At 34.3% G+C, this 12,350-nt stretch overlaps 1 protein-coding gene across 12 annotated transcripts in view; it reads left to right on the top strand.

Annotated features, from left to right (window-relative positions):
- Positions 1–12,350, top strand: part of LOC136038845 (serine/threonine-protein kinase tousled-like 2) — a 119,121-nt gene that overhangs the window by 84,982 nt on the left and 21,789 nt on the right. For all 12 annotated transcript variants that reach the window (XM_065722263.1, XM_065722267.1, XM_065722268.1 and 9 more), the window contains 5 exons: positions 1,693–1,866; positions 5,323–5,415; positions 6,713–6,841; positions 9,746–9,864; positions 12,086–12,326. In XM_065722263.1, the coding sequence (XP_065578335.1) occupies positions 1,693–1,866; positions 5,323–5,415; positions 6,713–6,841; positions 9,746–9,864; positions 12,086–12,326 (756 nt within the window). The remainder of the gene's footprint in view (positions 1–1,692; positions 1,867–5,322; positions 5,416–6,712; positions 6,842–9,745; positions 9,865–12,085; positions 12,327–12,350) is intronic.

Here is a 12,350-nt window from a genome sequence, read left to right on the forward strand (position 1 = left end):
AACAAAGCACCGGGACACAGGGAGTATAAATGACGACCAGGACACAAGTAAAAAAAAAAATTAACAAAACTAAAAAGAAGGTAAAAACTACAAAAAAACTAAAAAGAAAAAAAAACTAAAAACTAATAAAAAAACTAAAAAATCTAAAAATCTAAATAAACTAAAAAAGAAAAAAAAAGGAAAAAAATAAAGGAGAAAAACAAAACTAAAAAACGAATGTATATACAGACCGGTACACCGGGATACAAATGACGACCGGGACACAGGGAATATAAATGACGACCGGGACACAGGGACACAACTACAACGGGGACACCGGGGGAAACAGGGGGATATAAATGACGACCGGGACAAAAAAACTAAAAAGAAAAAAAAACTAAAAACTAATAAAAAAACTAAAAAATCTAAAAATCTAAATAAGCTAAAAAAGAAAAAAAAAGCAAAAAAATAAAGGAGAAAAAATAAACTAAAAAACGAATGTATATACAGACCGGGACACCGGGATACAAATGACGACCGGGACACAGGGAATATAAATGACGACCGGGACACAGGGACACAACTACAACGGGGACACCGGGGGAAACAGGGGGATGTAAATGACGACCGGGACACCGGGACAGGGAATGGTCGATTAGCAATCACCATCAACAAAGCTCAAGGGCAATCATTAGAATCATGAGGTATAGATCTGAATACAGATTGTTTTCCCATGGACCATTATATGTTGCATGTTCAAGAGTCGGTAAACCTGACAATCTATTTATATGCAAAGACAATGGGACAGCAAAGAATGTTGTATATTCGCAAGTTTTACGTAGTTAAAACCATATATATATATCTATCTATATTCACAGGTGGGACATAGGGACACAACTACAATGGCGCGTAACTATTATGGCGCGTAACGACTTACGCGCGCGGGGGGGCTTGGGGGGGGCGCGAAGCGCCCCCACCAACTAGGTGTTGGGGTGGCGCGAAGCGCCACCCCAACAGCTAGTATATATATATATATATATATATATATATATATATATATATATATATATATATATATATATATATATATATATATATATATATATATATATATATATATATATATAAATGGATCTCAACATAGTTGTCAGGGTAAAAAATAAACATAGGTATAGAAATTACACGAACTTCAAGTACTTTATGCTGTTAAACAGACCGTGAAAAGACGAACAAAAGAATGGTGATACCGCGTTGCGCAGCAATAAACTGGTCCCAATTTGTTTTGTCTTCTAGTGAGTGTTTTGGGGGGTGATTTAGGGGGTGAGGATACACCTGTATTTTGAGCTTCTTAGAATATATTGTCCAAATTTGATTATAATATTTTGGTGGCGGTTGTGGAGTGACTCAAGGGCCTTTTCGTAAGAAGTATAGCTCTTCTCCCATCGTAATTTTACAAGCACATATTTATATGGCCTTAATGTCTTCGCTTAGCCCGGAGATTAACTGGACACTAATAACCTCATAAGTACATTTAATTTAATTACCTAAATTTCCCTTCAATTCTTGCTGTCTAATACTACTGTTAAAATCCATACAGTTGTAAAACACGATACCAAATTTATTGCAAAATTTCTGTGATTATAATGCATATTAAAAACAATATCAATTTTTTTTTTTTTTTAACAACCGTTTGAAATTCATTTTTATCTGTAGAGCCGGGGTAATCCAGTGACGGATACATGCAGTCGAAGAAGAAATCCAGCTGCAGAAAGGGTCGTAGCAGGAAGCTCTAAGGGCCCAGGACCGCCCAACACCGGTGGTCAACAGCCAGTACAACAGCTGCAAACAGTACCACAGTTACCTGCTACTAAGATGACTGCTGATGAGGTATGTTTAGCACTTTGTCTTTGTTTTACGAGGTTATTTGCGAACAGAGATTTGCCGCGAGTAGGAGTGTGTTTCGTTTGAGGTAAGGATATATTCTTCATGCTGAAAATATTTATTTTAATATTCCGGTTTTTTCTTTTTTTGCCTTCCCAATTATCAACCCATAACGTATATTTAGCTATAATAAAAGTTAGATCTTTTTTTTTTTTTAGCTAGTCTTATCATGAATTCTTTTTGTGACATTGAACAGCATCTTTGAATTTCCAAATGTTCTTGGAAAAATACACCATGTAACATATTTAAAGTACCAAGGGTAAACAAAAAAACACAATAGACCGATCTTCGGTCTACTATTACCTGAAAACTGATTTTCTAAGATTTAGTTTTAGTTGTTTCAAATTTGGAAGTTCTAAGGGCACTATTTTTTGTCTCTGTTGCCACGTTCAACCATAAAAATAAATAAGGAAACTACTTAGTAAATTTAATAGTGATTTTACTCCGTAAAATTTTTTCGTGAAATTGAACACCACCTTAAGATTTCCAAGTGTTCTTATAAAAATGCTACATTTAATACTTTTAAAGCACCAAGGACATAAAAAAAAGAACAGATTTTTGTCTCCTGGACCCAATCTTAGGTCTATTATATAATTAGAGATATATATTTTTTGTAGATATATAATTGTGGTTTTCAAGATTTTCATTTTCACTGTCCTTCGATATTTAATATTGTGTACCATATTAAATCTGAAAACTGTGATTTTCCAAAATTTAATGTTAGTTTTTTTTAAATTAGGAAGTAACACTATATTTTGTCAGTGTTGGCACATAGGGCACTTGTGACGAGGCCGGAAGAGCCAACATTTCGCAATGTTATCGCAGTGATGTTTTTTTTTTGGAGTCTACCATGCTAAGACCACTGCGCGGGATTTCTGCCTCTGAAGCTGAATAGCTTTTTCTATAATTTTTGATCGCTTTAAATCCATTGCTTGATTTAGCTCCTCCTACGCTTACTGGTTCATACTAAAACAAATTCCAGATTTAATCACCATAAAACGTGATCCAATCTGATATATTTGGTAAAAGTATTGGCCATAGCCAGACATTTAAAAAAAATTTTTAAATTAAACTAAAAATTAATACAAAAAATGGCAGAGTAAGAAAAAAAAACTTATAAAAATTGTCTCTATCGGGGATTAAAACTACTACCTTCGGATTTGAATATCAAAACCATATCCTCTTCGCTATTGAGGCTTTTACGGAGACATTTTTTAAATACTTTTTTTAATTTTTCCGAATTAACCGTCCCTCCACTCCCCCCCCCAGATGGTCGAATCTTGGAAGTGACTATTTCTTATTTAGTCTGGTCCGGTCCCTGATATGCCTAACAACTTTCATTGTTCTAGTTTATCTGGAAGTGTCCGAACTAGCAAAAACAGAACCGACAGGCCAAGGGACAGAAATTGCGATCGCTATATAGCACTTGGCCGACGGGCAAGTGCCATGAAAAACCAATTAGTTTAATTTAGTGATGATTTTCCTCTGTAAAAATTCAAGATTTTTTCAAGGGATCCTGGTGCTAGCAATTATCCTAATTAAAAAAAGCCAGACTGGATGTCCCCCTATGTACTATTTGCTAAGGAGGTGTTGTCTGGCCCCCTTTTTGTCGTTAACGTCCCTTAAGGGAGAGTTGTCTTAAACAGTGGGAAGCATTTATTGTTTGAAGGCCAGCAAATGCATTTTTTTGATGAATGATATTTTTTGAAGATTTTTTAGTGAATATGTCACTGGATCTTGATGAAAAATTATTTTAGACATTCAAATGTCAAATTTGACTTTCTGTGAGTTTTGCCCTAAAAAGTTGAATTGAAATTACCAACGATTGAAAAAAAAAAGGTTACTTCCCAATAATCCTGTGGTAAAAACTGTCCTTTAATTTGGTTGATTTGCGTCACGTATTTTTGTAATCATATTTTTAATTTTCATACCCTATATTAGAAAGGGAAGCCAAATAAAATCGGCTTTTTAAAATCTTATTGGTTGTTCATGTTTCTGTGTGTAAAGCAATTATATACCTGCAGCAGAAATCAGGAAAAAAAATATCCGTAGTTTAATTACAAAGTTGAGCTACCTTTCTGCATTCCTTTCTCTATGAAAGATTCTTCTCATGACAATAGTCTTTTCCAAGCTGAGCAAAATGGCCAGAGATGTTATGCCGATTTGCAGCCAGAGCAGAAACGGAATTATAGATCACAGTACCTTTTCTTTTATAATTAAACAATATAAACAAAATAATGTATATATAATATAAACAATATATACAACAATAAATACATACAATATAAACAATAAATACAACAATTTAAACAAACAATATATAATATAAACAAAAGGGGAGTACATCCCTTGATTTATTCCCCTAGGTGAAATCTTTTAACTAATAAAAAATAAAAAACACCAAATAAGAAATTTTTATTAAAATAAATTCTATTAAAAAGAAATTAAGAGTAAAAATTAACTAAAATTATGATTAAACTCATAAAATAAAAACATAATTATGTATAAAATAAAATAATTAGCCTAAAATAAAATCAAAAGGTCGTTTACGAACACTGTCAAATTGTCAGTGACCTTGAAGAACAATCAGAAATTGAGAAGAACTAGCGTAGGATGGCAAATGTAGCAAGCGTTGGCAGAGGTTTTTTTTCTTGAAGTAGTATAGGAGAAGGTTCGGATCGAATGCGGCCCTGGATTACTTCCATTTTCTTATATATAATTATCCTACAAACTACCCTTTTCTACTCTTTAGACGAATATTCAGAAATATGAGATGAGGGTTGTTTATAACTGCTGGCTAGAACAGCAGGTGTTGGTGCCAATACCTATTTGGACCAATAAATTGTTCTTTTTTGTTCTCTCGACGAGTATTGTCGAGGATCAGATCATTGCCCTGTAAATTGCCCTTTTTTGTCCCTCGCCGAGTATGGAATAACATCACATCAGAGCTGTTTCTAGCTGTATGATAGAAACAAAGAGTATCAATGCCCGTACCTTTTTGCCCTATACATAGCCCTCTTTGCTCTCGCGACTAGTATTGAAGAAGATCAGATTAGAGCTGTTTCCCATACCTATTTGCCCAATAAATTGCCCTATTTTGGTCTCTTGACGAGTACTGAAGAAGATCAATTCAGAGCGGTTTCTAGCTGTATGATAGAAACAAAAGGGCATTGATGGCCATACCTATTTGCCCTATAGATTGTCCTTTTTTGCTCTCTCAACGGTTATTGAAGAAGTTCAGATCCGAGCTGTTTCTAGCTGTAGGATAGAAGCAAAACGGTATTGATACCTATTTGCTATCATGGCAACACTTTTATCTGACCTACCTGAAAACTATGCTTATACTTATCCTTTTTTATGTTTTTCTTTTTTTTTACTTTTTGCTGATTTTCCTTTTTTCAGACTGATTTAACTGGTCAAAGGCTTCAAGAGCTTGAATCAAAAGCAAATGCAGATTTAGAAGCAAGAGATAGCCGAATTGAAGAATTGCAAAGGGTGAATTTTAATCTATAAACTATTTAACAATTTGATGGCATATCACATACTTCCATGTCACAAGAAGGCATATCACATATCCCAAATGAAGATAATAACAGAGCCTACCACTTACCTTCTCATACATACCCGAATGGAAATTATTAAAATCAGATAACCTATTACATCAGAAATCTATGCCTATGTATGCATATATGCACGTGAGGTAGGGGGAGGAAGGTATAGGTCTTCTTTAAAAGTTCCTGTTTGACACACAGTTTCAAGAATTACTCATCAAAATTTGGAGGTTTTGCTGCCCCTCTCCATCCTGAATAAAAATCCAGGGTCTGGTTCTGCATGATTTCTTCTGCCCCCTCCCCCTTCTCATGTCGAACCTGTGTGCGCCTAAATGATCTGTGTTCTTACAAGAAGTATACAATGAAAAATGCTCAACCCTTCTTGTCGACTGTCATGTCAAGATTAACTTTACAAAATCATGTTGCTGTGTTGGATGTATTGAACCGTTTACACGTGTAAAATATTAAAAATATAAATATAAACATTCCATTTCATTTAATATTTTAAATAAATTTTAAAAATGTTATCAAACACATATGTCTATATCCCAATATGATCACAAACAGGCTGGGTGCTCCCGTGAAACTCCACCCCATTCTTTATATACTTGTATTTAATAATGCGCTGAAGTAACGCTCGACTGAGGTAATGATGTCAATTGGCTGAGTAAATTTATTAGAAGTGATTTCGTCGACGATCGGCCCTATTTTTTGTTCTGTTAACAACTGCTTAAGACTATCTAAATTTGTTTATCTTTTTTGGACCAGATCTCCTAAAACCCCTCTTTAACAAATACACACAAGAAATCGCACAACATATATCAAAATTGACATTTTCTTTTCTTCCACGAGGTTCTGGTTCTCTCCTCCCTTCTTCCTCTATTCTCTCTCTCTCTCTCTCTCTCTCTCTCTCTCTCTCTCTCTCTCTCTCTCTCTCTCTCTCTCTCTCTCTCTTATTTCATTTCTTCTTCTGTATATCTTTTATCTAATATAATTTGGCCTTTCAACAAAGTACTTTTTAGATCTGTCGTCATAGAATAGAATAATTGTATTCAAAGCCGTATCCAGGGTGGCTTTTAGGGTTTGAACCTCCCCAAAAAATTCATATAATTAAATTTTGATGTCTTTTTAAACGTTTTATTGTAATCCCCCTACCCCCAAAAAGTACCTCTCCCCCCCCCCCGAGAATTTTTTTTTGATACAACTTTGATTCTAGTTAATTTTTTTTTTTGTCATTACAGACTAATGAGGAGCTACAGAAGCAATTACAAGCTCAGCAGAAGTTAATAGAAACTCATAAAAGCAACGTTGCCAAGTGTATTGATGTAGTTAAACGATTGCTTATTGAAAAGTCAACTATTGAAAAGAAGGTATGTATTCTATAGATAATAGCTGTCACAGATAAGCTGTCGGAATCAGCTTTTTATCGTTTATCGCCTCATCATCCTTTGGTCCGTCTGTTCGGTTAATCTCATCGTAGCGTAGTGTATTTTATTTGCAGTGTATTTCTTTTTTTTCTTTTTGTTACTCCACAAGCGCCATAACTTGTTTTGATGTGGGTTATAAATAAATTATTATTATTATTATTATAAGAAGGATTATTATTATTATCGTTTTTGTCCCTTCACTGGAAGAAAATGAATAAAACTGAACCCCAGACCTTGCCCCCCCCTCCGAAATCGAAAATTTTTGCTGAATTTCTGGGTCCTTTTTTTAATTTATCAAATAAGTTTTTGCATTATTATTATTGTCTTCTTCTCGAAAAAAATTTATTTCCCCTTCCACTACGAAATAAGTTACCATATACATGTTTGACGTACCTTTCATGTATTGACGTACCATGTACGTGTGTACGATAAACGATTTTATTATCAAATGCCTTACACGGTCATGCTGATCAGTAGCAATTCTTGTTATATATATAAAAAAAAAATGGCTCTAAACATATAAAAATCACGGCCATAGCCATATACCTATATATTAGGGCTTCTTTTTTATGTAACTGCACCTATTTTTCTTTTCCATAAGTTTTTCCCACCTATGTCATATTGGAAATATATAAGCTTTCAAATTTAAGCTTCTACGAAATGAACTCTTATTTTTAGCTACAACTGCAAAAGAATTTTAAATTATTGTAAGAACAATCCCTCTGGTAGATGTAGTAACACTGAGAATAAAAAGGAAATCAAAGAAAACTAGCCAAGGGGTTGATTTGGAAGAAAATCGGTTGTATTCAGATAAATCAGTTACAATCAGATGTATCAGTGCAAGGCCGTATCTAGGGGGAGTACGGGGTTTTACCCATCCCCCTCAAATTATGTCCGACTCCTATAAACAAATGTATATAATGTATATAAACAAGTTTCGATTAATTTTTTAGTTTTCTTGTACCCCCCTCCTCTCTCTCTCTCTCTCTCTCTCTCTCTCTCTCTCTCTCTCTCTCTCTCTCTCTCTCTCTCTCTCTCCCTCCTCTCTCTCTCTCTCTCTCTCTCTCTCTCTCTCTCTCTCTCTCTCGGCAAAAATCCTGGACACGCCCCTGATCAGAGGCCTTCGGCAACGACATTGTTGTTGAATTTGTCCGTTTCCTGATGCTTTATTTGTTTTTTAGTTTCGTCAAGTTGTTTATTAATGTCCACTACAGAACACTGTAAAACATAAGGTTAAAATCATAGTAGGGTATTGGTAATTTTCCAAATAAAAAAATAGAAAGGGTAAAGGATTAAAAGGACAAAGTAAATGGATAGAAATACATTGACAAAAAATGATACGATATATAACTGTGAAAAAGTGGGGTAGCATAATTGCAATGCTACTTGGCATTTTTCATGGCGAAATTTGGTTCAAATTTGAAATGGTGAAATTGGTGACATGGTGAAATTTGTTGGCAGATTTGACAGCTTTTGGAATTTTGTCGAATTCTACTACTGGTAACTTTGGAACCCTTTTCCATACCTGATGACAAATTTGACAAAAAGATGGTTTGGCAAAAATTTGTCTATGGATCAGGTTATTCCTCGTCATGTTGCAATAATTTCCTCCAGTCTAGGGCGAGCTCCGAACTAACCGTTCCAAGTTGTCCTGAAAATCCAAAGACTTGTTCTTATTTAGAAAAAAATCTGTGCCTCATCTTATTAGGGGAGATAGTATTCTATCCTACTCTTTCCCCTTATTAGAGGAGATTATATTCTGTCCAAACTTTCCAAGGGTGATCATTATGAAGGTCGCAGAAAGGGAGCTCATCCAACAATCTCCCTTCATTGTCGGGACTTGATCTGAACTAAGCTCGCAATTTAGTTAATGAGAGGCCTCCTTTTTTTCATAGGACGAGTGATTTTGAATAAAAAGCAATGATTTTTTTAAAATGAAAGCCCTCGAGAGCCCCCTCGTGTTATATACAACTGGCCTAGATACTGCAGAGAAATGTATACTTGGTTAATTTAAATAGTTTATTTTTTAATTGTTGACCAAAGGTAGGTTCCAAAATTATAGATCTAATATAAAGTAGATATGGAATAGTATTTGTTTTAGCACTAAAGCTTTCATATCTTTTTTTAAATATAATTCGTTTTTTTAGTTCTGTTAAATATTTTACTTCTGTTTTTAGTTCTAAATTTGTTTACTATTTCTTCTTTATCTATTTATACTTTTATTTCCCTCAAAATTGGGGAGTATATAAAATATAGAAACGTAATTGCAAAAAGAAGAAACACTTAGAACAAACGAAACAAGGTTTTGATTTAAAATAGGCTTAATGACATAACTGAATAAAAGACGTAATAAACAACAACAGAAAAGAACAAAATTTAAGAACTTAAACATTATTGTATTTCAAATTTCCAGAATGTAAGGAGTCGTGCAAGGGGTCAACAAATAGGGTACTGAGGCGGGGAGAGCTCCCCTCTTATTATAGAAGCAGACATTTTACATTTAGAACAACAAGGTTAAGATATACAAGTCTCCCAAATTGCAAATACGCATCCTTAACACTTTAGAAAACTTAATGTTTATCAATTTTAATGGTTTAGATTTTTGACTGGAGGTATAAAAATTATCAATCTGTAGTATGAAGTGGATATAGAAAATAATGTATGCTTTAGTACTAAAGCAACTATTTAGTTCTGTTGTTTTTTTTAGTTTATATAGTTTTAATTGTTAGATTTTAAGTAAGTTTTACTTCAGATATATATTTCAATTCTGTTAGATATATTTTTGTATTTGCTAGTTGCCTGTTGTATTTTCTCCTGGCTTTATCATATTTCTTTTCAAATTTTCAGGATGCAAGGAGTCGTTGTATGCAAAACCGGCTAAGGCTAGGCCAATTTGTCACTCAAAGGGTGGGGGCTACCTTCCAAGAAAACTGGACAGATGGTTTTGCCTTTCAAGAGCTTGCCAAGTAAGTGCCTCAAACACCCTATCATAAATTATTAACAAGATTCTTTTAGAATAAACATTGCTACCTTGTTGTGGAATGGGAGGAATGTCACCATAGCTATTTGGTTTGTACTTTACATAATAATGAGACTATTTTTACCCCGTAATAAGGTATTATATAATAGAGTTTTTACCCCATTATGTTGTACTTTATTTTTGAAGGAGTTTCACTTAATGGGTCCTTATCAATTGTATTCGTAGACTTTTATTTAAATATCGGTCATAGCAGCTACGAAATTTGCTTCTGAAACATGCTTTTAAAAGTTGAAGACGGTGAATTCAACGTTTTTATCTCAACGGTTTTCAACATTGTCTTCAACGGTAATCAATCTTTATCTTCAACGTTGTCATCAACGGTGTCTTTTTAATGTTTTTTATCTCAGCGTTTTAATCAACGGTTTTCAACGTTGTCTTCAATGGTAATCAACGTTATAAAGAATCAATGTCTTCAACGTCGTAATCAACGGTGTCTTCAACGTTATAATCAACGATGTCTTCAACGTTTTCATCTCAACGTTTTAATCTACTGTTTTCAACTTTGTCTTCAATGGTAATCTACGTTGTAATAAATTTTTGTCTTCAACGTTATAATCAATGGTTTTCAACGTTGTTTTCAACCGTAATCAACGTTGTAAATAATCGTTGTCTTCAAGGTTGTAATCAACGCTGTCTTCAACATTTTTATCTCAACGTTTTAATAAACTGTTTTCAACGTTGTCTTCAACGGGAATCAACGTTGTAATCAACCGTTGTCTTCAACGTTTTAATCAACGGTTTTCGACGTTGTCTTCAACGGTAATCAGTCGCTGTCTTCTACGGTAATTAACGTAGTAATCAGTTGTTGTCTTCAACTGTGTCTTCAACGTTTTTATCTCAACGATTTTCAACATTGTCTTCAACGGGAATCAACGGTGTAATCAATCGTTGTCTTCTGCGTTTTATTCAGCAGTGTCTTCAACGTTTTAATCAATGGTTTTCAACGTTCGTTATCTTCAATGCTGTAACCAACGGTGTCTTATTCTGTTTTAATCTTCGAAGTACTTTTTTAGGTAGTCGTTGCAGCGACTTCACAATAAGCAATAGTTACCCGATGACTTTGAGTCGTCCCAATGACGTCAATTCATGACAATTTAGGGGAAGGGTGATACTTTTCAAAACCCAGGAGGACAAATTTGCCATTTTTTCAGTGAAAACACCCAAGAAAAAAAGACATTTTAAAATCAAGATACCCTTGAATTAGATATTTTTCGAAATCCAGGGGTGATTTAGGAAACAAGTACCCCCTGGCTCCAACCCCCCATTGACGCTATTGGTTCGACCCTTCACTGCTAGGTTTGGTTCGGTTCGGTCTTATAATACAAGAAAACTTCAAGTTTTATCGTTTTATGATTTTTTTTTCTCCCAAAACGGTGTTCTCTTTATTAATCTAGCTGAGGTTAACTAGAATGTCGGACGCAAGCCTCATGCCTTTTTGCGCTGTAATGAGTTGTTGTTTTTTTTCGTTTTTTTTTTGTTATATTGGTGAAGTCCATAAAATAGAGATAAAATAAAATAGAAACAATGGAGAAAATTAACAAAAGATGTGTTGCTGGTGGGAAAATCTCCGAAAAATGTCAGGGATTTTTATGGCAGTTGGAACACATCTGAGATTTATGTGGCAGTTGAAAAATATCTAGCGGATCTGTTATTTATCCACGTTTACAAATGTAGAAAGTCTACTTCTAATATAGACTTACATAATCAATCAAGTTTTAAGAATTTAGCTTTGCCGACTCATTTTCTTTTCCGTTCAATTTCTGTCACATAAGGAAATTAAGCAGGGAGTGTCTACTTTACCATATATTCCTGTGTAATTACTTGCAAATCTTTTGAATGAACTTACCTTTACAGTAAGAATTAGCCTACCCCTTGGAGTAGTTCAGCCTGTTCAATAAAGTAATTCCTAAAGTAATAATAAAGTAATTGCTAAAAGCAATTTAGCTTTGCTGACTCATTTTCACGGTTCAACACCACTAACAGAAAGGTGGTACTGCGCTAAAAATTTCATTATTTTCAAACAACCAAAAGAAAATTTTAGAAAATCGTTTTTCAGTTATGAATATGTCCAGTATGGGTCTATGGACCAAATAAGCTATTGTTTTGTAGTCTTTGGTACTTTGTCTAACGGAATTTATAAATTTTAGGCGACAGGAGGAATTAGCTCAAATGAGAGAAGAGATAGAACGACAGAGAAAAATTTTAGGGAAGCGGAAACCAACGGAGTCTTCGACAGGGAGCACACGAAAGCGAGCTGTGTCGAATGCGGGTAGTTTGAGCTCTACTACTACTGCCACCGCTTTAAATGGCACGGATAGTGTTTTAAAATTAGATCCTAATAGAGAATTAACCATGCAAGAATATTATGAAGCAGATGAAATTTTGAAGGTATTATTCTCTCTCTTTCTCTCT

The sequence above is a fragment of the Artemia franciscana genome, chromosome 18 (genome assembly GCF_032884065.1).
Source record: "Artemia franciscana chromosome 18, ASM3288406v1, whole genome shotgun sequence".
Taxonomy (NCBI): domain Eukaryota; kingdom Metazoa; phylum Arthropoda; class Branchiopoda; order Anostraca; family Artemiidae; genus Artemia; species Artemia franciscana.